Source organism: Vulpes lagopus, chromosome 9 (genome assembly GCF_018345385.1).
Source record: "Vulpes lagopus strain Blue_001 chromosome 9, ASM1834538v1, whole genome shotgun sequence".
In the NCBI taxonomy this organism is placed as follows: Eukaryota; Metazoa; Chordata; class Mammalia; order Carnivora; family Canidae; genus Vulpes; species Vulpes lagopus.
Window position 1 is genome coordinate 52996583 of NC_054832.1, and position 27540 is coordinate 53024122.

The window sequence follows — 27540 nt, forward strand, 5'->3', positions numbered from 1 at the left end:
TTAATCATGGCTTAATTTTAATTGTAGGTTCAAAATTTGTATTTTAAAAAAATACCTGGTTGACATTTTTGGCAGTATTTGTCAAATAGATGGGTATGCATGGGAAAGTAAAGAGAACTTGATTTGAATAAATCTTTAACCAGTCAGTTCAAATAAAGCATTAACATTTGCTCTGTTCTTGGCACCGTGAGCACTGAAATGAAAAGATACGGCTGTGACATCAGGACTTTATAGTGTACACCTAGAGACATGTTCAAGGCTGAACTCTTTTTCCGTTGATCTTTGCTCTTCCCTATCATGCTTGTTCATCACACACATTTCCACTAAAGCCAGACACCTAAGTACTTCATTTTCCTCAAGTTGCTAACAAGTTCTCAGGAGTGTGGAGTATCATACTTCATTTCTTCCAAGACATCATGGATGTTAGGATGTACCACTATAGGATTTGTTGAGGAAGGGGGAAAATTGCTGCAAGTTAAAAAGACTAAAGACACTGCTTAAAATTTTTTTTTAATGCAGGGCAGCTCTGGTGGCTCAGTGGCTTAGCACCGTCTTCAGCCCCGGGGTGTGATCCTGGGGTCCCGGGATCAAGTCCCACGTCAGGCTCCCTGCATGGAGCCTGCTTCTCCCTCTTTCTCTCTCTGTGTCTGTCATGAATAAATAAATAAAAAATCTTTTAAAAAAAGATTTAAAAAAATAAAAAAATTTAATGCTTATTGACATCCTTTTTTATTTACTCAGACATACATGTTGACTGTAACACTCCTGTGCTTATTTTTTAGACTAAAACCAAGTTTACCTCCTGAAACATCTTCACATGCATTATCTAACTTAACCAGAATTGCTTTTCGCCTGGCAATAATCCATGTCTTGCTTTATTTTTCTCAGCATGTAATGTCTGTGATGCAGACTTTGCTGAAGGAGAAGTGTGTGATTTTCTAAGCCCCTGACACCCATTTTGCAAGTTTTGGAGCATGTTTACCAGTGATAAACCGCTATGCCATAAGGACCGCTTAACTGTTTGGCTGTTCAGTGCATCTCAAGTTCAAAATTTAATTGTGTCCTCGGATTGAGGGGGCATGGTCTTCTGGTCTCTGATTGAGGGAGCATGGTCCTCCTGGTCTCTATTCCTCTTCCCTGTTGCCCACTCTTGACAGTGGGACTCTCACCTGGGTGCCCGACCGTTGGCCTGCCAGTGGGCTCCCAGCTCTCTCTGCTCCATAACTCCTCGGAGGGGGGGAGGCAGGTGGACTATCTGTATGCACAGCTACAGGAATGAAGGAGGTGGCCAGAATAGTAATAACCAGAAGGAACAAATTATCCCCAATTTTTAGTCACTTGGCCTGGATAATGGTACCTGTGACTTCAGCTGGGGATCCACATGTGCTCTTCCACCCTGGGGGAAGTTGGAAGTCCCTGTGTAGAAGGCCCCAGCCCTCTGCCTGCTGCTTGCCCTTCATGGCTTCTGTCACCTGCCCTTTGTCCTCCCTGCTCATTGGAATTTCTCTAAGAAAAAGTGTACGTGAAAGAGCAAGAGTTTCGAGTCAGATAAACCCACGTTTTAATCTCATCTGTGATTCTGGGCAAATGACTAACCGCAGAGGGTCTCACTTTCCCAGTGGAAATAAATAATACTCCTTTCATCAAGTGTTGGTTGTAAGATGTTTTTTCAAAAATGAGGTAATGTGAATCTCCCTGGTTGGTGTATTAGATCTCAACAAATATTAATCATATTTTGTCCTTTTTTGTCATCTTTTAAAAATGGTTTCTCAGGGCAGCCCCAGTGGCTCAGTGGTTTAGTGCCGCCTTCAAGGGTGTGATCCTGGAGACCTGGGATTGAGTCCCACGTCAGGCTCCCTGCATGGAGCCTGCTTCTCCCTCCGCCTGTGTCTCTGCCCCTCTCTGTCTCTGTGCCTCTCATGAATAAATAAATAAAATCTTAAAAAAAAATAAAAACGGTTTCCCATCAGATTCTGAGGAGAAACATTAAAATTAATGATTGAATAAGAATTGTTTTTGGGAGTATTTATAGTTTTAAGGAATTGTATGTTAAAATGCTCCCGTTTCCCAACTTGTGTTGTGAATGAGAAGTTAATTTATTTTTCTGCCCAAAGCCAGACTCTGCCTCTACAATAAATATTGCACTCTTACTGAACATATGGGAAATTGGATAATACTTAGAAAAACTTGTAAGGCTCCATCCAGGTTTGGAGAAATTGTACATTTGGAAACGAAGAGATTGCTTTTGATCTGGTCGGTCAGGTTCATTTCCTTTGTACAGGGTCTTTATTATTGCTTCTAGATATCCTACAAGTTTGAGCTTCAGCTCCCTGCTCTTTTCTTCATTTGTAATAGAAATCAGTGATTTGGGATCCCTGGGTGGCGCAGCGGTTTGGCGCCTGCCTTTGGCCCAGGGCGCGATCCTGGAGACCTGGGATCGAATCCCACGTCGGGCTCCCGGTGCATGGAGCCTGCTTCTCCCTCTGCCTGTGTCTCTGCCTCTCTCTCTATCTCTCTGTGACTATCATAAATAAATAAAAATTAAAAAAAAAAATCAGTGATTTTAAGCATATACTTTCACATCAAGCTGTTGAGGTTCAGAATTGTAACCCCACCATGGATTCAAGTGCTGCCACGGGCAAGTTGCTTAACCTCTAAGCTTGTCTTCCCCTCTGGAAATGGGGATGGGGATCCGTGCATCATAGCAGTGTTGTACACAAATGATGTAATATATTTGGACCACTTAGTTCAGATTTGAATATATACGGAATGCACTCTTGAGGGGGTGGCTGTGGTTATTAATAATTATCCTAAGTCATGATTGTCATGTTTTGCCAGTGATTTTGACATCTACCTTTCTGTTCTCCCTTTGTATTCTTCATTTTCCATCCCCCCCAGTCTGATTACCCTAAAACAAACCACACCTTAAAATTGTAATGTTGATAATTTGCTGCCACCTACAGGCTAATATGGAAAAAGCAGAACCTGTAATTCCTATGTTACTAATGATTCCTAATATAAAATCTCAAGGTCCAAGTCAACTGTGAACAACTACATGACCCCCTTTTCTGAGACATTTATTTTCTCTGCTAGCCTAACTAAATACTTGAATAGTATCAATCCCCCTAGATTCTTTTTGGAAGTGGGCATTTGTGCATAAAGCATTATTAGTAGTTAGATATTCCATTTTTCCCCTTAAGCAGTTTTGCAAACTATTAAAAGACATGAAAGAGCCCTTGCTAAAAAGCAACAAAAAGCAGAGTTTTGTTAGATTTTTTTGAGTCCTGTTCTAGTTGGAGACTTGAAGAGTCAGAACAAAACCTTAAAAATGAAGAGTATTCATAATGAACTCTGTTGTAGTTCTGACTATATTGTCTTATGTGCTTGCTACTATATACTCCCCTTCCACCCTCAATCTTGGACTCTCTTGTCACATAATCTGGTATAGGGGATAAATTTGCAAGTGTACGTGGACCCTCCTCAGTGATTTCTGACTGTACGTACCTTATCTGTAGTTTGATTTGGCTGGAGTTGGAGTATGAGGGTTCCAATGACAGATAGCAGGGGATGGGTCCAGTAAGTCCTGCGTGCTAAGCTACAGGGTTGAATTTTGTCTTGAAAACAACAGGGAACCAACCACTAGAGGATTGCAAGCTAGAGAGTGACACGATCAGATTTCTAGCACAGAAATATGACTTGGGCAGCCTGAAGATATTTTAGAGGGGGCCTACAGAAGCAATTACTCATTGGGCTTTTTCATCTACTGGTTGTACCTGTCATGTATTGTCTGTGCATTAGAAGACTCAATCATATTTTGTTTGCTGCTCCAGTTTGTGGTTTTTTTTTTTTTTAGTTGTTTTCTTTGTATTGTTTTTATTCCTTTCACAGTTCTGTAAACGCCCCTCGAGTGGGCACTGTTTTGGCATGTTATGCTCATGATTATTGCTGTTAGGATTATTAAGGGCCATTAGCAGTTTATATGCAACAGACCCCGTAAAGGGTGTCTCTGTACCTTTTCCACAGTGTGCATACACATTGTGTCATTGATTCATATACTTCTTTTAGGCTTGCCATGGCGCTGGCTGCTTGTTGAACAGCGTGGTTTATTCTCTCTCCTGCCTTTCTGCCTGCCCGTGAAGTCTGTCATCTGCTGCCTGGCATCCTGATTTGGGCGTGATGCCACATTGCTGCTATGGCTGAACTAGCTCTTCTCAGAAATGGGTGTGGGGTGGTGGGGCTCTGCGTCTGCTGTAATGCCCACTGGCAGAAAGAGGCGAAGAGCAGGAAAAGGAGGAGACTTTTCCCGGTTCCCTGCGCAAAAAAATCTGTTGCCAGAGGAGACTGTGAAAACCCAAACCTCTGTGATATAGGAATGTATGGGCAGAACTGTGACTAGGGTAAGGCAAAGGGGGGCCAGCAGCCACCTGCCTTAGCTGTAAAAAATTTTTTTAAAGATTTTATTTATTTATTCATGAGAGACACACAGGGAGAGGCAGAGACATCGGTAGGGGGAGAAGCAGGCTCCCTGCAGGGAGCCCGATGTGGAACTCGATCCCAGGACCCTGGGATCACAACTTGAGCCAAAGGCATACACTCAACCACTCAGCCACCGAGGTGCCCCTAGCTGTAAATTTAATAGGGCACCAAAATGCTCTGCAGTCGAGACCAATAATATGTTAACATAGTATTCAAAAAAATTAAGATGAAATCATGATGAACAAAATACGGAACTTTTAAATAAAGACAAGATCAGGAACGGTACTGTGCAAAGCCAATTTGGAGGCTGAGGTGGAAGGAAAAAGTCAACAATACTGAGCCTGTCTATTTAAAATTGTGATATTTTGGGGCAGCCTGGTGGTTTAGCGCCGCCTTCAGCCCAGGGCGTGATCCTGGAGACCGGGATCGAGTCCCACATCAGGCTCCCTGCATGGAGCCTGCTTCTCCCTCTGCCTGTGTCTCTGTGCCTCTCTCTCTCTCTCTCTCTCTCTCTCATGAATAAATAAATAAAGAAAATCTTTAAAAAGAAAATTGTGATATTTTGTTCGTTATAGATTCTTTGAATTAACTTTTCTAAAAATATTGCATGAAAATATTATTTATATTGAGTTTTTTGGTACCACCTTAAATTTTGCACCCAAGGTTTGTGGGTAGGGGCGCCTTGCTGGCCTCACCCTAGCCTTGTGCATGGGTGGTTGGGCAGAAGAGAAGGGAGAATTGCAGAGGGTCAGATGCCTCCTTGACCACTTGAGAAATACCACATTCTTCCTGAAAGACTCATAGTGGTTGGCTCCATTCAAGGGGAGGGGCTGTGGCCTTATTGTTCTTAAATAATATGGAAAACTTCTATGTTGCTGTTGGTCATTTCTGTATACATTAGGACTTTTTAAACATTATCTGGATGATATATATGTAATATATATATTAATATATTTATCTTAAAAGCCACAAGGTGGTGTTTTCTATTTCCACTAACAATGGAAAGAAATGAAATACAATTTCTTTCTTGTTTTGGGGGGAGGAATAAAATTTCTGTAGGCTTTGAATTTGTTCAGTTCTTGACTTGAGGTTAGGTGCTGGATTTGATTAGCAGAGGAAGCTAGAGACATTTACAAACCCCTTTCTTTGTTAGTGTGAGTTACTAGTCATGCTGATTTACTAGCTTAGCTAGTAAACCTTAAACCTTGGCAAGAGCCCATTCTGGGCCTCTTAACGCTTCTCCTTTGGAGTAACTATATTGTGACTGAGCAAAGGAACAGAAGCTAAGCAAATATGAATTCTAAATTCATTTTTGGCAGAGTATAATTTGGTGGTTTTTAGCGGTAGGTCAGACTTTTCTTTTGTTCTTTCCTGGGAGAGCCAGGTCATTTGAAGGTACAGAAAGTTGATGTGTGGATCCAGTCTAATTGGTTTTATTCTCACTGGGGCAGTTAGAGGAGCCTAAGGGAGAATCTTACTTAGTTTTCATATTTTCAGACTTTTTTTTTTTTTTTAATCCTCAACAAGGTCTGCTGAGAACAGACCCAGTACCCGAGGAAGGAGAAGATGTTGTTGCCACAATTGGTGCCACAGAGACCCTATCAGAGGAGGAGCAAGAAGAGCTAAGAAGAGAACTTGCAAAGGTAAAGAAGCCTTCCTTTTGGAACTTCACGCTTTGCCCTTACAATGTCACTTAGATTTCTAAAGCACATGGTCACATCTCCTCATCGGTTCCAGGGGAGAGAAAGCAGCATGCATTTATGTCCAAGAGGTCTTGAGCGCGGGAGAAGAAATAGAGGAGCGTGATACCAGTTGGTTTTTATATGGAAAAAGGTATATAACGGATGATGTGGGTCCGAGAAGTAGGAGGACCCGGGCGAAAGGAGTGCTAGAGATCACCTGAGGGGCTGCACCAAGTCTAACACACTTGCCTTTTCAGCTGCATCAGTGACTCTGTTCTCCCCTTTGCTGTGTTGTGGGTATAGGCACTTTGAACCTTCTTTCCCTCCCTCCCTCCCTCCCTCTCTCTCTGTCTTAAAATTCACTGTTTAAAAGTGCACAATGCAATGGCATTTAGCACATTCACAGCCTTATGCAGCTGTCATCTCTGTGTAGTTTCAGAGCATTTCCATCATACCCAGGGGAGACCTGTACTCATTAAACTGGCATCCTCAATCAGTCGCCCCTCCCTCATCCCCTGGCAACAATAATCTGCTTTATGTCTCATCTCTATGGATTTACTTATTCTGGATATTTTATTTAAGCAGAATCATATAATATGGTACTTTTTCTTTGTGGCTTCTTTCATTTGGCATAGTATTTTTGAGGTTCATTCTTACAGCATATATTGGCACTTTACTGTTTTTCTAAACGATTTTAAAAATTTATTTATTTATTTATTTATTTATTTATGAGCGAGCACACATGCATGTATGCACACAAGCATGAGTGGGGGGAGGGGCAGTGTCGGGGGGAGAGGGACAAGCAGGCTCTGTGCTGAGTGTGGAGCCTGACACGGGCTTGACCCCACGACTCTGAGATGGTGACCTGAACCGAAATTGGGCTGAACTGAACAGCACAGGCATCCCTGGTGCTTTATTATTTTTTATGGTTGAATGATACTCCCATTATATGTATCTTCCATATTTTGTTTATCTGTTCGTGGTTTCCACATTGTAGATACTGAGCTAGGAACATTTGTGTAAACGTACTTGTTGAATACCTATGTTTAGTTCTTTTGGGTATATACCTAGAACTGGAATTGCTGCATCAAATGTAATTCCATGTTTAACCTTTTTTTCCCTACATTTTAAAAAAATTTGCATTCGATTTGTCAACATATGGTATAACACCCAGTGCTCATCCCATCAAGTGCCCTCCCCATGTTTAATTTTTTTGAGGAACTGCCAAACTATTTCCCCACAGCAGGGACACCATTTTATCTCCCAGTCAGCAATTTGTCTACATCTTTGCCAACATTTGTTATTTTTGATCTTTCGAAGGAAGATTATGGATGATGGCCATCCTAGCGAGTGTAAAGTTGTATGTCATTAGTTTTGTATTTCCCTTATGACCAATGATATGGAGCATTCATGTGCCTATTAGCATTTGTCTATCTTCTTTGGAGAAATGTGTATTCAAATTCTTTGCCCAGTTTTTCTTTTAATTGTTTTTTTTTTTTTTTTTTTTTTTTATTGTTGAGATATAAGAGCTCTTTATGTATTCTGTATATTGGACCCTTATCAGATATATGATTTGCAAGTATTTTCTCCTATTCTGTATGTTGTCTTTTCACTTTCTTCATAGTGTCTTTTGTTTTTTAAGATTTTATTTATTTATTGGAGAGCAAGAGAGCAAGCATGAGCAGGGGGAGGGCTAGAGGGAGAAGCAGACTCCTCGCTGTGGAACTCCAATCCCAGGACCCTGGGATCCTGACCTGAGCCAAAGGCAGATGCTTAACCACTGAGCGACCTAGGCACCCCTTGTTGAGTTTTTTTTTTTTTTAATTTTTATTTACTTATTTATTTTAATTTTTTTAAATTTATTTTTTCCTTGTTGAGTATTTTTGCATCTATATTCATGAGAGATATTGGCCTACGATTTTCTTTTCTTGTGATGTTTTTGTCTGGCTTTTGTATTAGGGTAATTCTAGCATCTTAGAATGAGTTAGGAAGTTTTCCTTGGTCTTCTGTTTTGTGGAGGAGTTTAAGAAGGATTGGCATTAATTCTTTATTTATTTTATCTTTTTAAAAGATTTATTTATTTTGTGATAGACATAGAGAGAGAGAGAGAGAGAGAGAGAGAGGCAGAGATACAGGAGGAGGGAGAAGCGGGCTCCATGCCGGAAGCCTGACGTGGGACTCGATCCTGGGACTCCAGGATCGCGCCCTGGGCCAAAGGCAGGCGCTAAACCGCTGAGCCACCCAGGGATCCCTGGCATTAATTCTTTGAATGTTTGGTATAATTCACCATAAAGCCATCTAAGTCTTGGACTTTTCTTTGTTGGGAGATTTTTTTTTTTAATTTTTTTTTTTTTAATTTATTTATGATAGTCACAGAGAGAGAGAGAGGCAGAGACACAGGCAGAGGGAGAAGCAGGCTCCATGCACCGGGAGCCTGATGTGGGATTCGATCCCGGGTCTCCAGGATCGCGCCCTGGGCCAAAGGCAGGCGCCAAACCGCTGCGCCACCCAGGGATCCCATGTTGGGAGATTTTTGATAATTAATTCAATCTGTTTACATATGATAGGTTTCTTCAGATTTTTCTGTTTCTTCTTGGGTCAGTTTAAATAATTTGTAAATTGCTAAGAATTTGTCCCCCCTTTTTTTTTTTTTTTGAATTTGTCCCTTTCATCTAGGTCATCAAGTTTGTTGGCATACAGTTGTTCATAGTTTTCTCTTATAATCCTATGTCTAGTCTTGGCTTCTCTTCTCCTGGCTCTATGCCAAACATGGGGCTTGAATTCATGACCCTGGGATTGAGTTGAGAGCTCTACTGACTGGGCCAGTGAGGTGCCCTTGTCCTTTTTATTTCTTTAAAGTTGGTAGCCCTCCTCAGTGCCTGTCACCCAGTCTGAGGGCGGCACTTGACGGGATGAGCACTGGATATTATGCTATATGTTGGCAAATCGAACTCCAATAAAAAAATATGAAAAAAAAAGGTGGTATCAATGTTGCTGCTTTCATTTTTTATTATAGTTATTTGTATCTTCTATTGTTTTTTTCTCTGTCAGTCTAGCTAAATAAAGGTTTGCCAATTTTGTTGGTCTTTTTAAAGAATCAGGTTTTGATTTCATTGATTTTTCTTTTATTTGTGTTTTCTGTCTTATCTTCACTCTAATCTTGATCATTGCCTTCCTTCTGTTAGCTTTGGGGCTAATTTCCTTTTTTTCTTCTAGTTTGTTAAAGTGTAGAGTTAGATAATTGATTTGAGGGTTTTTTTTTTAAGATTTTATATATTTATATATTTATTTTTAAGATTTTATATATTTATATATTTATATATTTATTTGAGAAAGAACATAAGCAGGGAGCCCAATACTGCCAGGTTCCTGGACCCTAGAACACATCTTGAGCCAAAGGCAGATGCTCAACTGACTGAACCACCCAGATGCCCCTACTTTCCAGTTTATATTGTAATTTCTTCTTTGCTCCATTGGTGGTTTAAGAGTGTGTTGTTTAATTTTCATAAATTATGATATTTGCAGCTTTCCTTTTTTTAAATTTCAAGTTTCATTCCTTTGTGGTTGGAGAAAAAACTTCATATGATTTTTTTTTTTTTAAATTTACTTATGATAGTCACAGAGAGAGAGAGAGAGAGAGGCAGAGACATAGGCAGAGGGAGAAGCAGGCTCCATGCACTGGGAGCCCGACATGGGACTCCCGGGATCACGCCCTGGGCCAAAGGCAGGTGCCAAACTGCTGTGCCACCCAGGGATCCCCTTCATATGATTTTAAATTTATTGAGATTTGGGTTTTTTTGCCTAACATATACTCTGTGCTGGAGAATGTACATTTGGGGAAAATGTATATTCATACTGTTTTGGGGCACAGTGTTATATATATCTGTTAGATCCAGTTGGTTTATGGTGTTGTTCAAGTCTTCTGTTTTCTTATTGATGTATATATGTTCTGTCCACTTGTTTACATAAGATTTTACTAACAAAGTGGGGATAGGATGGGTAGGTTGGAGTGGTGATATGCCTTATGGAGGAGTAAGAATTAAAAATACCGTGTATTTAGTACATGCTACTTTAAAAAGAAAAAAACAAAAGTACATTTTCCACAAGTTACATATATTTATTGTAGAAACATTAAAGAAAACTGAAGAAAATGAAAATTACTCACAGTATGAAAGTTTAGATGATCTGTTTCCAGACATTTTTCTAGATATGTATTGTTATATTTCTGTACTTTTTTTTTATTTCTGTACTTTAAAAAGCCTTTTTTAAAAAAGGTCTATAACTTTTCCCCACTTAACTGGATTTCATAACAGTTTTTCATGCCAATAAAAAATTAATTTTAATTGTTGGATAGCCCATTTTTTCATTGCTGCAAGCTCATTTTTAATTAATGGACATATTTATAAACATTTAGGTTGTTTCCATTTCTTGCTATTATGTAATATTTTGGTGGAAACATTTGCACATAATCCCTTATGCACTTCTCTAATTAGTACTCCTACAAAGAGGGTTCCTGGGTCTAGTAGTTTTTTCTTAAGGACACAGAGTCATTCCCATGTACACTGGTAGTACCAAAATGCTATTCAGAAAATTTCTCACAGTATATGAGAAAGCCATTTTTCCAAATCTTTGCCATTCTTGGTATTATTATTTTATTATCAGTAATACTAACATAATAGTGTCTAGTGTCTTCAGATTGCTTGCTAAGCTGAACTCAGTGCATACATCATCTCATTTATTATCACAATAGTGTGAAGAGGCACATGCTATTATTTTTTATTTATTGAAAAAATTCTAGTATAACATTCTGTATCATAGTTTTAGGAATACAATATGGTAATTCCACAATTCTATACATTACTTAGTACAATTAGTTATCATGACTTGATTGAGGAGGAAACAGGTTCTAAATCTCTGAGTAGATTATATGTTATTGAACAATTCTCACCACTATCTAATTCTAAACATTTTCATCACCCAAAAAAGAAACCGTGTTCCCATTAGCAGTCACTCCCAGCCCTTTCCCTCCAACCCCTGGCAACCCCTAGTCTACTTTCTATTTTTATAGATTTGCCCATTACAGGTATTTTGTATAAATGGAATCAGATAGTGTATGGTCTTTTGTGACTGGCTTCTTTCACTTAGTATTTTTTCAAGGTTCATCCATGTTATAATGCATATTAGTACTTCATTCCTTTTTATGGCTGAATTGTATAGCTATCTACCACATTTTGATTATCTATCAATTGTTGGATACTTAGGTTGTTTCCACTTTTTGGCTGTTATGAATGATGCTCCTGTGAATATTTTTGTGTACAGGTTTTTGGGTGGTTATATGCTATGTACCAGGGAATGGAATTCCTGGATCATATGGTAACTCTATGTTTAACTTCTTGAGAAACTGCCATACTGTTTTGCTGCCAAACTGCACCATGCTACCTTCTCATCAGTAATGTAAAAGGGCCCCAATTTCTTTATGTCCTTGTCGACACTTGTTACTATCTTTTTTATGATAGACATCCTAGTGAGTAAGAGTCTCTTTGAATTTTTCTAATTACTAATTAATGGTATTGAGCATTTTTTCACATGATGATTGATCATTTATGTATCTTCTTTGGTGAAATGTCTATTTAAATCCTTTGTCCACTTTTAATTGGATTATATTTCTTATATTATTGAGTTATATGTGTTCTTTATATGTTATGAATACTAGATCTTACCAGATGTATTCTTTGTGCTTTAAGATCGTTCTTTTATATATGTATTTTTTCCATATTTAAAAATATGTATTATATATATATATATATGTCTGTGATATGTATATATTGAATTAAGGAATTGTAGCTATGATGTGCTGAACTAGGTATGTTGGCAGCACAATCTAACCAACAAAAGTGGGGAATGCATTGGGTCAGATTTTTAGTGGTCTTTTCTCCAACTGTCATTAGGGAAAGGGAATCGTGAGAGAAGTGTCAGGGGGTAGAATATTTTATCTTTTAGGTCTGTTTTTTGGAGCATCTGAGAAATTGGGAGTTGGGATAGAGAGGGAGGTGTTGGAAAGCTAATAGTGTGCAATGAGAATTAGCCAGGAAACTGAGAAATGGAGCCCCCAAAACCTGGGTTGAAATTCTGGTTCCTACATTATTAGTTTGATGACTTAGGGCAAATCATTTAATTTACTTGATTTTGAACCTCATTCATTCATTCTTGCCTTTTTATTTTCATATTCCACTTAAATGACTTCCAAGACTAGCACAGAATGAGCGGTCCTGCCTGACAAGCACAGAGGGTTATCTTTGTTCTGGACCTACATTCTAATTAATGCCATCTTAAGAACTGTGTGTGTTTTGCTAGCCACTTCACATGTGATTTGTTCTTCTCTCCTTTTGTTGAGTACTATTTTTCTTCACTTTGTGTTCTGTAAAGATTTAATTGGCAGTGAGAAGAGTTTATTTAACAACACCAAATGTTGTTATTTTATTTAATTATTTACTCCAGGGAGGGGGAATGTAGAGGGTGAGGGACAAGCAAACTCTTGTCAACACAGGGCATGATCTCAGGATCCTGCTATCATGCATGACCTGAGCCGAAACCAAGGTTAAGTAAGGTTGGTTAAACCTTACTTAACCAACTAAGCCACCCACACGCGCCCACTATAGGTTGTTTTTAAAGGCCATGCTGTCTTTGAAATCTTAGAAATGAGAGGTCAAGGTTGAGAATATGGCTTTGCAACAATCCAAGAGAAGCATCTTTCTAAGGGTCTTGAGTATTAATGACTATCCCACTTTTTCAACTTTCCAGGACAAAAGTTCTCTTCGTGTGAGGTCTGTCTGTCTCTTGCCCTCTGTTTTTCTGTTGCAGGCTCTTCTTCTGCTTTGTAAGTCTTTTTTGTTCTTTTTAGTTTCTGCATGTAGAGTTTTGGCCTCCTCAAATATATTTAAGCTTCCAAATCTTCTAATCTCACTTCCCCTTCTGTACTTTAGGGCATCTTTATCCAAGTCTTTTCAGCTACTATTCTCAGTGTTATCTCAGTTTCTCAAACTAGATTCCTGAATGACAGAGACTGTGATAAGTGAAGCATCTCTTTTTTCCAGCAGGCATATTCCTGGGTGGTGGCCACTTGATGGGTTGGCTGTCCTTGGGTCAAGGGCCTATCTCTAACTGTCCAGCGTTAGCTGAGGTCCACATGGGACTTCTGTGGTGCTCTTTGTGGGGAGACAGTTTGATTCATTGAGAGCTGTGGTTTTGGCAGGCTCTGGGACAGACATTTCCAGTATAAACTTTTTTTTTTTTTAAAGATTTTATTTATTTATTCATAGAGACACACACAGAGAGAGAAGCAGAGACACAGGCAGAGTGAGAAACAGGCTCCATGCAGAGAGCCTGACGTGGGACTCGATCCAGGGTCTCCAGGATCACGCCGTGGGCTGCAGGCGGCGCTAAACCGCTGCGCCACCGGGACTGCCCCTCCAGTATAAACTTTTATGAAATATGTAGGAAGGTTGGATTTCGATTTGGCTTGGATGCACATGTTTTACTGGGGAGTAGAGATTTGGTACACAAATATGAGATCTGTGGGTACTCAGGTGGACGTGTCCAGCTGGAAATGCGGACGAGAGGTCAGAAGAGTGGATGTTAGAATAATTTGAATATTATCTGTGTGGAGGTTTGAACCCTAAGCTTCCATGGGATAACTGAGTAAGGAAGTATAGAAAGAGAGAGAAAAGAAGCCTAAGGACAATTCAAGATAGAAATATAAAGAAGAGAAAAGAGGGGTGCCTTGGGGGCTCAGCTGATTAAGTGTCGGTGTCGACTCTTGATTTCTGCTCAGGTCATGATTTCAGGGTCATGAGATGGAGCCCCACGTTAGGCTCTGCACTGGGTGTGGAGCCTGCTTGAGATTCTCTCTCTCCCTCTCCCTCTGCCCCTCCTGCCTACCCCCACTGATGTGCGTGCTCTCTCTCTCAAAAACAAAAAAGATAAAAAAAGAAGAGGAAAGAGAAGCTCTATAGTAGAGTTCAGCATGTAACCAGTTTACTAAACATGCTGTATGTTGTTTTCAGAGACGGATAAATGAATCAGAACATGTTTTTAAGTGACTCATATAGAAGAATATTGAGAATAGTTTTGCACTAATAATCCTCACTTACTGAAGGACTCATGCTGTATTTTTACCCCAACCTCCTTCCTCATAGGTAGAAGAAGAAATCCAGACTCTGTCTCAAGTGTTAGCAGCAAAAGAGAAGCACCTAGCAGAGATCAAACGGAAACTTGGGATCAATTCACTACAGGAACTAAAACAGAACATTGCCAAAGGCTGGCAGGATGTGACAGCAACATCTGCGTACGTTCCCTTGATCATACATTTTTCTAGAGAACAGAGAACGTGAAGGACACTTCTGCTCCTTTTGTGTGGGGAGGGGAATTGAAAGGCTTCTGCAACTTTTCTTTGTACGACACAGGGCCCTCCCAACCCAGTTCTCCAGTGTACCTGAGTCTTCTCTAACTCTGGTCTTCCAGACTGTTCTAGGGAATAGAAAGAAAACCAGCCTCGTCTGTGAGTTGAAGACATGACATTTAAGTTCCCACAGTGTTATATATTGACTTGCCAGAAATGCACATGTGTCACATAGTCTTCAGAATGATCAAATAGGGTGGTAGGTGAGCTAGCCCGAGATAAGGAAGCAGGAGCAGGTGAGTCTTGAGGTTACAAAACTCAAAAATGTGGGGGCAGGATTTGAACTCAGGTTTGACCTGAGCCAGTCTTTCTTCATCCTGCTTTATAGGGAGCATAAGACTCGACTCATCGCCTCTGATAGGTGCTGGTGGCGAGGCCCACCCCTTAATTGTCTTGTCTTTTTGATCACACAGATTTTGGTATGGCATCATCATGATGCAGTTTTGTTTCCCAGCATAAGGAGGAGCAAGCTTGTGAAGATTCTGAAGTGTGTTCTTTATCATTCTGTTCAGTCCCACTTACTGAGCTGGTGACCAGAGGCAGTGAGGCTGCTGGCATCCTTACGTGACAGCACTAGGGTCTTTCCACCCCCTTTGGTCCACTTTCTACCCATATAAGTCCAGGAAACTATCCTTTGACTGTGTATCACCATACATTTTTTGTTTTTAATATTTCATCTTGATGGGATAACTAAAAATGCCTGAGCCTTCCTTTCTGTAATGTGGGGATCTTAACCTCTTGGTAGCTATCATATTCGCTTATTTTTATTTTCCCTTCACTAATCCGTGGGTAGATGGGAAGAGGGAGGTGGTAAATGGTAGATTTATGTTATAGCAAATACCACACTAAAGTTATCTTGAGTGTCACACCTTTTACATACTCTGCTGAGAGTCTACAAGTCCTTATTTGGTAGCTCTGCAGACATGCAAAATTAAAAAAAAAATTCTTTATAGCCCGTACAATTTATTTGAATAATAAAGTACATGTGGGCCTTACCTTGCTTCTGGTCCCTTTTTAGGAGATTAAGTTATAAAAGGCATGTGAAGAATTTGATTTCATTTTTGTTTTGTTTGGCTTTGGTGGAGAAGAAGAAGAGGTATAATTTCTTTCAGCCTCTGGCTCATTTTCATCTTTTCTCCATGACTGTTTTGCCCCTCACCCTGATTTCCTTGGTCCTGCCTTTCTAGGCCTCTGCCGAAGATCACGCCTGAATGAGGGGGTAAGCATCAGGTGAAGTGATGATGCCAACCTGGTGGTTGTGAAGCAGATTGGATGTTCTGAAAACAAAATCATTTTAATTTTCGAGAGCTCTACCAAGAGGTGGTGATTATGCTTTAAATAACTATTAGAAAAGGTTAGCTTAACTTTTCTTTGTTCTGTTCTTTTATAATTTAATGTAGATACAAAAAGACTTCCGAAACCTTATCTCAAGCTGGGCAGAAGGCGTCAGCTGCTTTCTCCTCTGTTGGATCAGTCATCACCAAAAAGCTGGAAGACGTAAAGTATGTCCTCATTTCTCCTTGCTCATTAAGTAGCTGAGGCAAATTAAAGTTATGTTGTGGTTGCATTGGTTTCCTGACTTTGGCTGTGGGTGATGCCGGATTCTCCTCTTTTCAACTGAGGGGAGCCCACTCCTTCAAAACAGGAGAGGAAATATTGCCTAAAGAATTTTAGGGGTAGCTTTCTGACTTTCAGACATAGCGTTCAAAATAATCATCTTATGAATACATTTAAAGTTGCTGGAAAATTCTGGTTGTGCACTTCTATCCTTCTAGTCCTTCCTGGTCATGCAGGGTAAGTATATCTCTCGCAGTTGCAAGTTTGTGGTTGGGGGCTGAGCCTGTGATCCTGCTGGGGACACGTCCAGGAGCATTGACTGCACGCTGGGGCCAAGACCTGCCTTCAGCTCTGTGTGTTACATTGTTAAACTGTGGTGTGATTACAACATGCCCATCTGTGTACTGACTTGTACTCATTTGTAAGCTCTCTCTACATTCATGCTTAGGCCCAAATCTTGATATTGAGCTTTGCTTTTTATTTTGCATTTATATTTTAGATTAGTCTGCAGAGTTTTTGTGGCAATTTTGATAAAACCACTTCACGGTGCTTCTGTGTGTCTCCCCTGCCCCCCTCCCCCATGTTGATTAGAATAGCGCTGAAAGTGAGAAACATGGTTTAAATTTGCTGTGCTTCTGTTGGCATGAAAGTTATTTTGTTTTACCAACAAAACCCTCAGATTGCATGACTTTGTGTTTTTCATTTGTGGGGAATGTGTAGCTTTTACAACCAGAATTTTGTTGGTTGAATAAGTTTGGCAATCAAATGTATTATACATTGTACCAAAAAAAAAAAATGACTTGCTTATTATATTTGGACTATCATCATTCTAAGCATTGTGTAATAAACATAGCTTACTTGGATTCTTCTGACAATTTATAGACATCTTGTAGGTGTTCTCATTTCTTTTTTTGCCAACTTGACTGTATAGCGCTTTGGAGTCCAGTTAAAACCTTACACAACTTTTAAACAGTAGGTAATTTCATTGTTTTAGATTTACCAGAACTTCCTTTCTTTTTTAATGCTTACTGCGGCTTCTTGCAGATTGCAAGCCTTTTCACATTCCTTTAGGTAAGGAGAGCTTGAACCATCCCTGCAGCTTAGCCGGTGTCTAAGACAAGTGTGCTTAATTAGATTATTATGCCACGTTGGATGATTGTGTTTGTCCACTACATACTTTTCTTGCATCTGGAATATCTTTCTCTAGTGCATACCTATTTCTAAGGGAGGATTTCTTGTATACCCGGGGTAATGGATAAATTAAAAGAATAATTTGACATTGTGGTTTAGGGATATGGAAATGATTTTGATGTTTCTTACTTTTTTTTTCTTTTTTTTTTGGTGAAAAGAAGCAGCTTAACCATGGCATACAGAATTCCTCCCTTTTAATGTCTGACTTTGTTTGTTTTTGATGCTTTAATTTCTTTGGTGCTTTTGTCAGGATGTTGGAATTCTTCACCTGAGTCTCATTATGTATCTGTAATAGACTGCATATGTCCCGCCTCGTGATGTTAGTTTCCCATCTTATACAGGTTACTCTGGATATTTTTTTTTTTTTATTGTGGTAAAATATACATAAAGTAAAATATACCATTACTCTGCACTTTTCAGTACTTGTTTTATTAGTGTATAGTTTTTACTATCCTTTAATTTCTCCATACATTATATTCTTTAAGTGTACATGTAAAGAAATTTCATGGTTGCAAAAGAAAAATAATCTCTTAGGCTGAAAAACAAGCACATTAAAAAGATGTCAGCCCAAACCATGCCTTAGAGAAGAAGGAATCTTTGTGATGTTGAACAAACCTCTTCTCTGTCTCCCATACAGACTGTGTACCCAATTAGTTGAGAAAATGAAGTTGGAGCAAGGTCTTTAGAGTATAAGCAGGAAAGACAGCATTGGTAGTCTCCACACCTGTTCCTATGAAGGCAGATTGTCTTCTCAAGCAGTCATTTGCGATAGTCTGTCTTCTTAAGTAAGGGAATATGTACTTAGAGCTGAGGTCTTTCTGCCCTACTGACACTTGGCCCTGGAAGTCAGAGTAAATCATAGGGATGCGTCAACTCTAAAAGCTGAATTATTTAAAGTTAAACCTGTGCTTTTTTTTAAAAAAAAAATCACGAATAGGAGGTGATACTGTATCTTTGGTATTTAGTTAAAAACGTCCTAAGTGATCTAGGCAACTGTTAATTAAGACCATTTTATCTAAGGTTGTCTGTGAGTTGTGTGTGAACAGGTATTCAGTCTCATAATCCATCCTGCTAACATTAGACTGCACTTTGTGGGCAGGTCCAAAGAATAGAACCATAAATCAGATCTGCTTCTTGTACGGAAAGACCTTAAAAATATTTGAGTGGATGGAGTGGAGGAAAGAAGCAGGGACTAGGAACAAGTTAAGGTGGAAGAGCCCTGTTAACACTGGATTATATAAAACAGTTTTAGATGTGATAGAAACAAAAATGCAAGAATATTTATGTAAGTGCTGTTGAGGAATGACTCATTAGTATGTGTCCCTATTCCCTATGTGTTTAAGAAGATTAAGCAAATGTCTTATTAATTAGCCTGGGACAGATTTGAGTATTGCCACCCTTTTCTAGCTCCTTAGTCCCTTTTTTCATTTTATTCATTTAAAAAATATCACTGAGGGGCGCCTGGTTGGCTCAGTTGGTTAAGCGTCTGACTCCTGGCTTAGGCTCTGGTCATCATCTCATGGGTCCTGGGATTGAGCCCTGTGTTGGGCTCCAGGCTCAGTGGGGAATCTGCTAGAGGATGCTCTCCCTCTGCCCCTCCTCATCTAAAATAAATATTTTTAAAAATATGTAATTGAGATTATACTCTACCACTTTTAGTCCTGCTTTTTGTTTTTTTTTTTAAGTCCTGCTTCTAATAACGTTCAGGATTTCTTTTTCTTTAGCACCCATGATTCGCTCATACTGCTTCGAAGAATGAGAGTGGTGGGCAGCGTGTATTGAGGGATAGGACAAAGTTCCTGAAGAAGAGGGAGGGGACCTAAGAGGGATGCCCTGAGAGTTTCTAAGTCTAGGCATTTTTACAAGAACGTTGGTGAGAATGTTAGTGGGCTGTTTTAATCTGATTAGCCCTCCACGTGCCTGTCACCTAATCAGGATTTTGTCCACACACTCATCTACCTATCAGGGAGTTGTTCATGTGGGAAAGGGTGGAGGGCTCCTTCCAGGATGGTGTAGAATAATCCTCTTAGGACAGGGCCCCTTGCCCCTGCCTGCCTTTCTTTCTACTGTCCTCCAGGATTAATAGTATGTATTGATACATGGAGGTTAAAGTAAGGCTTTTGATGAGAACTTGGAAATTAGAGACAGGAGATCGTCTTCCGAAAGCTAAATTTTATAATTCTTACAGATTAAAAGTTGACTGAAGTCACTTAAGTCATTTCCAGGCCAAGAAGCCCTGATCGTCATCAGATTTAATGTGCTCATAGATCATAAAAATATATGAAAACATATATAATAGAAACACATAAAAACATACATAATAGAAAACGTACATAAAGAAAGACCACACCTCTAAGATTAGTGACTCAAGGGAGCAGGTACTGGCCCCAAAAACTGTCCAAGGAGAGGGAGCTTAGAGCATAGATTTTGAGGGTTTCATTCCCAGCCAGGCCTTTGCTCCTCTGGAGATGGGCAAGAGGTCTCTTTAGCCACATCCTTGAAATAGTTGGTTAATCCTGTCAACTACCTTTTGTTTTACAGAGTCCATGCTAACCCAGCAAGCTTGAGGCGATGATTTCACTCTCTGACAGGATTTTGGATGATTTGCTGACGTGAATTGTTAGATGCAGCAACAGTTTTCATGACACAATGTCAATTAATAAATGGGCACTTGGGATTTAGATATTAGTCTTACACCTCAAGTGGGTGGGTAAGAAGGAGGAAGCAGAAGAGACGAGAGACAGAGATCTGTTTTTATTTTTTAAAGATTTTATTTACTTATTCATGAGAGACACACAGAGAGAGGTAGAGACATAGGCAGTGGGAGAAGCAGGCTTCCTGCAGGGAGCCCAATGCAAGATTCAATGCAACTTGAGCCAAAGGTAGACACTCAACCACTGAGCCACCCAGGTGTCCCAGAGATCTGGTTTTATTTTATTTTTTTAAAGATTTATTTATTTATTCATTTATGATAGAGAGAGAGAGAGAGAGAGAGGCAGAGACACAGGCAGAGGGAGAAGCAGGCTCCATGCCGGGAGCCTGACGTGGGACTCAATCCCAGGACTCCAGGATTGCACCATGGGCCAAAGGCAGGCGCCAAACCGCTGAGCCACCCGGGGATCCCCCGAGATATGGTTTTAATGCCCTGAGAATTAGGTGTCGGAGGGCCAGACGTGGGACATGGTAATGTGAACTGTCCTGAGAGGCCCAGTAGGGGTAGCCAGCTTTCCCCTACCCCCAGGTGGTGTGTTCATATCCACCTCTCCCTCTTTGCTTATTTTCTACACATACATGCTGAGTATTGACTCATGCCTTTAATTTTTTGAGAGAAACTTTGAAGGAGCTTTCTCATTTTCCTTGGTGCCAGGGTTAAACATCAGTTTTAGTGTTAAAGCATAGTAAAATAACACAGCAGCTTCATTAGTCAGATACTTTTGATATATTTAGGAGGAAGGGCTCATTAACTTTGCCTTTATTTCCTAAGGAAATTTCTCCTCTTTATATGTATATTTCTTTATATAACCCTCTAGGTATTTTTGTTTTGGGCTCATTAAAGTTACTCCAGACCATTTTGTCTTGATGAAAATTTCCACCACTTAATGAGGAAAAAAAGTGATGTCTTTTCTTTCAGAGACTACTTCTTGATTTGAATTCGGAAAGCTTTATTGAACTTTCTACCTTTCATGCCCATATTTCCTAATTATAGTTACCACAGTTGTTCATCCATTCATTCTTTCATTCAGAAGTATTTATTGAATGCTAACCCTGTGCCAGCCCCTGGTCTAGACTGTGTGGTTCAAGTTACCAACTGAAATAAACAGACTGGGTGCAATGTGACAGTTTTAAAGAATATAATCTAATGCAAATTAAATGTTAATGTGTTTCCATTAAAAATATCCCTAGTACTAATAATGGTGAATAATTGCCTCCAGGCAAGGCTCTGTAGTTACTCTGAAGTAGGTGCTTTTTTTTTTTTTTTTGATTGTACAGATGAAGAAACACAGCCACAGAGATTAAGTGACTTCCCCAAGGTCACACAGCTAAGGGGCTATGGCCAAAATTTGAACCTAAGCAACACTCTATTTCTGGAGCCTAAATTCTATTTCTCTGCATTGTTTTGCACCTCCTCACCACCCCCAAAGCAGTTATAGTTAAAGAATATGCCCCTCTAGGCACTGCCCAGCAGTTACTTTGGTTTCTCACCTACAAGATATTACTATGAGGGCAAAATGGAATAATGATGCACAGACAGCTTGCCTGACACACAGTAGGCAGGTTAACCATTAGCTCTTCCCCTCCTTTCTCCGTGTACCACCTCCTCCTCCCTTCCTTCCACCTTCCTCCCTCTGTGCCTCCTCCATTATTGTGATTAGAGAGGTAAAGAGATCAAGTAACTGTGAAAGAAACAAGAAAAAAATTTAAAAATCAATTCAGCTTCTTAAAAGATGAGCTTTTCTAAAGTAAGAGTGAGTGTAAGATTGAGAAGCATTTAGTGAGAATCTGGTTGGCATGTGGTTTCTTTTTTGGTCAGTGTTTTGAAGAACCCAGACTTGTATTCCTACTTTTGATACCATATTTAAGAGTTACAAAGCAAGCTGGGAAAATTTTAACAAAATTTGCTGTATTGCTAATGAATCCTCACAGTGTGACTATTAGACGGTTCTGGTCCAGCAGGAGCATGGCTTTTTCCTTCTGGAGTTTCCCATATTCTATTAGAACTTCAGTGGAATCGGAGATGTTATGTAAGTTGAGGCAAGGTGAAGCTTTGTATAACTTGCCATAGGGAAGCTAGAAGTGTGAGAACAGCCACCCTATAGTTGAGTTACAAAACTAGCCACCAACAAAATTGAATTTCACCTAAATATGGATTTTGCGGAGAAGTTCAAATACCTGAATGGACTAGAAATTGCTAGGTACTCCTTGCTCTCCCTACTAAAATGGCTATCTCAAAAGCAGGGAGACCTGTACTTTTTTTTTTTTTTTAAGATTTTATTTATTTATTCATGATAGAGAGAGAGACAGAGAGACAGAGACAGAGGGAGAAGCAGGTTCCGTGCAGGGAGCTCAAGGCAGGGACTCGATCCCGGGTCTCCAGGATCACACCCTGGGCTGAAGGCGGCGCTAAACCACTGGGCCACCGGGGCTGCCTGAGACCTGCACTTTTTAAGAATCTGTATTAATTTGATTTCATTCTCTGTTCAGTGAGTACATTTTTAATCTTATTGGGAAATATGAAACCTATAGAAGCATTCACAATCAAATTCAAGTCAGTGATTCATCACAAAGTAAACACCTTATTATTACCACTTCCTTGCTTTTCCTTATCTATTCCCACATAAACGGTTAGTGTATTCTTCATTTTGTCTCGGCTGCTAATTGAAGTTTAACAGTAGCAAGTGTGATTATGTCATGATCCTGTAAAGGACTTTAGGACTTTATTTTTTATTATATTTTTTAAAAAATATTTTATTTATTCGTGAGAGATACAGAGAGAGAGGCAGACACAGGCAGAGGGAGAAGCAGGCTCTATGCAGGGAGCCCGATGCAGGGACTCGATCCCAGGACCCCAGGATCACAACCTGAGCAAAAGGCAGACGCTCAACCACCGAGCCACCCAGGTGCCCCACTAAAGGACTTGACTTGCTACATTGTTTCTTAGATTTCTCAGAATGATCATTTTTAACATTCTTCTTTAAATCACATTGCAGAAATCACTGGGGCCTGGGAGGTGCTTAATAACTCAAGTGCCCCAAATTATCAACTTCTGACTTGATTTTTTTGGAAACACATTGGTAGTCCTTTCCTGTAGGAATGCTGTAAAAATCAAACATTTAAAAAATTATCTGTATTTCCAATATTACTGCTTTCTCCTGACTGTTGACCTTATTTGTCAGTTTCCCCTTTATTCCTGACCTCTCCTTGCACTGATGGTCCACTACCATCTATCTCTTACCTGGTCAGGGGAACCCCCTTGATTAGATTCATTCATAGCTCTCCACTGGCTTCCTGTTTCCATTCTCCACCCCTTGATAATTTCAGGTGATGGTTATAGTTTCGTTTTTCAATTTTTTTTTTTTAAATTTTTTTTAATTTTTATTTATTTATGATAGTCACACAGAGAGAGAGAGAGAGAGGCAGAGACACAGGCAGAGGGAGAAGCAGGCTCCATGCACCGGGAGCCTGACGTGGGATTCGATCCCGGGTCTCCAGGATCGCGCCCTGGGCCAAAGGCAGGCGCCAAACCGCTGCGCCACCCAGGGATCCCTCGTTTTTCAATTTTTATGACCCCGGAGCTTATTTCTTACATAGAGTAATCCTGAAGTAATTTGCTCCTCAGATGTTAAATTTACGACAGTCCACTTGATGCATTTAGAATTCATTTTATGATGATGTCTTCCACTTTGCCTTTGACCTGTTCCTTCTTAACTGGCCTGTATGCTGGTTCAGGGGGCACAGAACTCCCCAAATGGCTGTTGGGAGGAATGAGGTTTTATGTGGGTGCTTAGGGATAGTGGCTAGAATTAGCTATGGATTTCTGAAATTTGTACTTTCTTCACCTATTTCCTCATTTTGTTGATACTGTTGAATTCAATCTGTGAGTCCCATGAACAAGCATTTTATCACACATTCAGCCATCATTCTCCATTCTTTTGCCAGAATTTGGTCATTTCTGCCAAAACAAATATCCTAATGAAGAGTCTTGGTTTTAAGGAACAAAAATATTATGTAAATTACCTGACCTAGGAAGGGGCACGTGTTACACAGAAAAAGAGTTCTTTTGGGATCCAAAGAGAGGAGAAAGGAAGCAAGCCCTGGATCCACCCAGACTAGCCCTGCTGATTGGAAAGCTGGTAGAAATCAAGGTCACTTCCCGAAGCTAAGGAAACCACCGTTCTTCTCCATTTCTGTTCTCTCCCTGCATGGTCCTCTCTGCTTCCTTTCCTCTATGTCTCTCTCTGCTTATGTTCAGTCCTTTCTTTGGGAACTGGCTTCCTCTGCATTCTTGCAGCTTACCCTTCCTGGTCCCAAAAAGGTCTTCCTCAGCATCTAAGCCTACATTACCTTTTAGCTCATGCACCTAGCCACTAACTGACCAGTGGCTTAATGTCCTAATTATGAATTCCCATCTTAATTGTCCTCTTTTTTTTTCTCTTTTCATTCTTAATGATCTTTTTTTTTTTCTTTTTTCCTTTTCATTCAGTCCAATTTGTAGATCACCAGGTTAGTTGCGGTGGGTAGAGCTCTCCTGATCCAGTTAGCATTGTTGATGATGATGGAAAGTGGCTGTGGAAATGTGATTATGCAAACAGCTTCTTTAGAAGAGTCTAAACTATTATAAACTATTGTAATTAATACAATTAGTATTATAAACTAAAAAGGATTTTAATTAATCTCTGTCCTTCAAATATCCAGCCCACTGCAATAGATCAAGCAGGAAAAGAATGAACAAATCCCTCCTGGAATATAGTCTTATACCTGAGGTTATCTACCTGAGGTTATAGTATAGAGAGAATGGTGAGGAATATGGATATTTTCCTGTGTTAGGTACATCAAGTACAAAGATGTCTACATATTTTACTGACTATCTTGCCTATGTGAACTGCCAGCCTATTTTGATTCCTATCAAGATCATACTTCATGTCATTACATATTAGTGCGAACTAGATTTGGGGAGCTTCTCTTGAAACACATTGTCATTTGTAACAATGGATTTTTTAAGAAAACTAAATCACACACACAATATTCAAATATATAGAGAATACTTTCGGGATCCCTGGGTGGCGCAGCGGTTTAGTGCCTGCCTTTGGCCCAGGGTGCGATCCTGGAGACCCGGGATCGAGTCCTACGTCGAGCTCCTGGTGCATGGAGCCTGCTTCTCCCTCTGCCTGTGTCTCTGCCTCTCTCTCTCTCTCTCTCTCTCTGTGACTATCATAAATAAATAAAAATTAAAAAAAAAAAAACAAAATATATAGAGAATACTTTGGACTGTCCAGCATAACTGAAGGAGAGATTTCCTACCAAAAAAACTGTGTCAGTGATCAGAATATTTTAAGCACAGTAACCATATCAGCAATTTATAGTGACTTTGTGAGCCTCTAGATTAAAGACTTTCATCTTGCGAGGTGGTCTCTATGGGAGATGGCTGCGAGTAAATAACCTTGAACCTGAATGGTCAGTGAACTGCATTGCCCTGGAGTAGTTGGTCCTAGTAAAACAAAGGGCCAAATGTGATTTGAATGACCATTAAGAACAATTAGGATGAAGTACAAGCACCTCTTATTAGAAAATTGTACTACTACTAAGGAGTGATCTGTGAATCTCACATAAAGTTGTCAAATAGGTGATTTATTTTGGTCTGGTCACAAATATGTGGGAGAAAGGCAGCTGCTGGAGCCTTTCACTAGCCTCACGTGTGTGTGTGTGTGTGCGCGCGCGCATGCGTGCCTGTGTGTGTGCTTCGTTTTTTGAGGGGAGGTGGTGAACATTGATTAGGAGTCCAGAAGACCCAGGTTCCATTCTCAATTCTGCTGTAACCTTGGGTAAATTGTCTAACTTCTGAGCCTTGGTGCTAGATGCCCTGCAGATATAAGTGAAAGGATGATAGGGTTTTCAAAGTGCTATAAAATGCAAGGCTGAATTATTAGCTCTATTTACCACATAGGTTACATTGGCTCATGAAGGGGCACCTGGCTGGCTCATCAATGAACATGTGACTCTTGATCTTGGGGTCATGAGCTTAAGCCCACATTGGGTGTAGGGATTATATAAGTCAATCAGTCAAACTAAAAAAAAAAAGAAAATATTAAATTAAAAGAAAGGCTCATGAATAAAAGTAAATTATGTTAAAATTACATTGATCTCCTCCACCTCAAAAAGTAGATTAAGTCTTCATGGTGCCAAAAGAATAAGCTCCTAGAAAGCAAAGTTTTCTAATGTCTAATCACTGTACTAATTTCATGTCTGTCTCTTTTTAATGCTGCCTCTTAGTATCCGCTCCATTCAACATTCAATTAGCATGCCTGCTATGAGGTAAAGTATATTTTTACAAAATGTAGTTGATCTTATGCTTTCTTGTTCTTTATTTAGATGTTTAACTTGAACATTTCTGCAATAGGGAACTAGGGTTCTGCTCTAAATAAGCTGCACATCCACACTGTATCAGTGTTTAGTTGCTCTTCCTATGATGTTAAGTTGCATCTTCCTATGATGTTAAGATGGGTTCAAGAGATCCGTTAGAGATTTGTGATTTAAAGAAAAGAATTCTTGATTTTATTTTGTAAACCTATTAAATTGTTTCATATCTTCAATCTGCTTAATTGAAAAAGTGACCGCTTACTAATAAAGCCGCTTTTCCCCAGCTGTATAGGTGTCCCACCACATTTGTCTACATTAATTTTAGTTACACTCTGCTTTTCTTCCATCCTCCCCATTTCCACTTCTCAGATCCCATTGTGCCATTTAGAGTCCAATGTGATTGAATTCTACTCTCCCCTTTTACCAGGAAATTCGTGCAAGTGGTGTATGTTATTAAGTATGTCATTACCCCACTTAACCACTCTAGAGAGGTAGAGAATTTCTAACAGTATATGCTTGGCTTCACTTTTAGTAACAAGTAGAGCTTGTTAAAACCCTCTGCTTGCTGGGCCCCACCTCTGGTTTCTGATTTCTGTAGGCCTGGGGTGGGACCTGAGAACTTGCATTGCCAGCAGCTTCCCAGGAGCTACTGATGCACCCGAGAGGCCACCCCTTGGGACTGGCTGTGTATCACCACTGTGGGAGGGAGGAAAACCCTTGTTCTTTCTTTACTTTTCATCTAGGTAATAGGAAGGATATTTGAGGTCAGATGGATAGTATAGAAGCTATGGAAACCCAGTTGTGAACGACATAGGTGCTGTGATCCTTCTCAATTAATATATGAATGTGAAGGCAAGGGAGAGGCTTTTCATGGGGTAGCTTTGTCATGTAGACAAAATCACATTTCTGTGTGTCTCCCTTCCTTCTGGTCTCTCTTTCCTCGTCTCTAATGCTGTTCCCTGAGAACCAGGATCCCTTTTATGGAATCTTATGTGGTCTGCTTGTCCAGCTTGGCGATGTGGATTCATGTAGGGCTCTCTTGTCAGGCAACATGGGAATTTAAACACAAGTTTTAGAGTATAGTACCTTAACCAAAATTAA

General features: G+C 39.9%; 1 protein-coding gene across 3 annotated transcripts in view; it reads left to right on the forward strand.

Annotated features, from left to right (window-relative positions):
* TPD52 (tumor protein D52) overlaps positions 1-27540 on the forward strand; it is a 107590-nt gene that overhangs the window by 74111 nt on the left and 5939 nt on the right. Inside the window, exons 2-6 of one of the 3 annotated variants that reach the window (XM_041768521.1) lie at positions 6004-6119; positions 14354-14502; positions 16017-16118; positions 17218-17244; positions 26353-26394. In XM_041768521.1, the coding sequence (XP_041624455.1) occupies positions 6004-6119; positions 14354-14502; positions 16017-16118; positions 17218-17244; positions 26353-26394 (436 nt within the window). The remainder of the gene's footprint in view (positions 1-6003; positions 6120-14353; positions 14503-16016; positions 16119-17217; positions 17245-26352; positions 26395-27540) is intronic. The other 2 variants (XM_041768522.1, XM_041768523.1) reach the window with 2 other exon arrangements.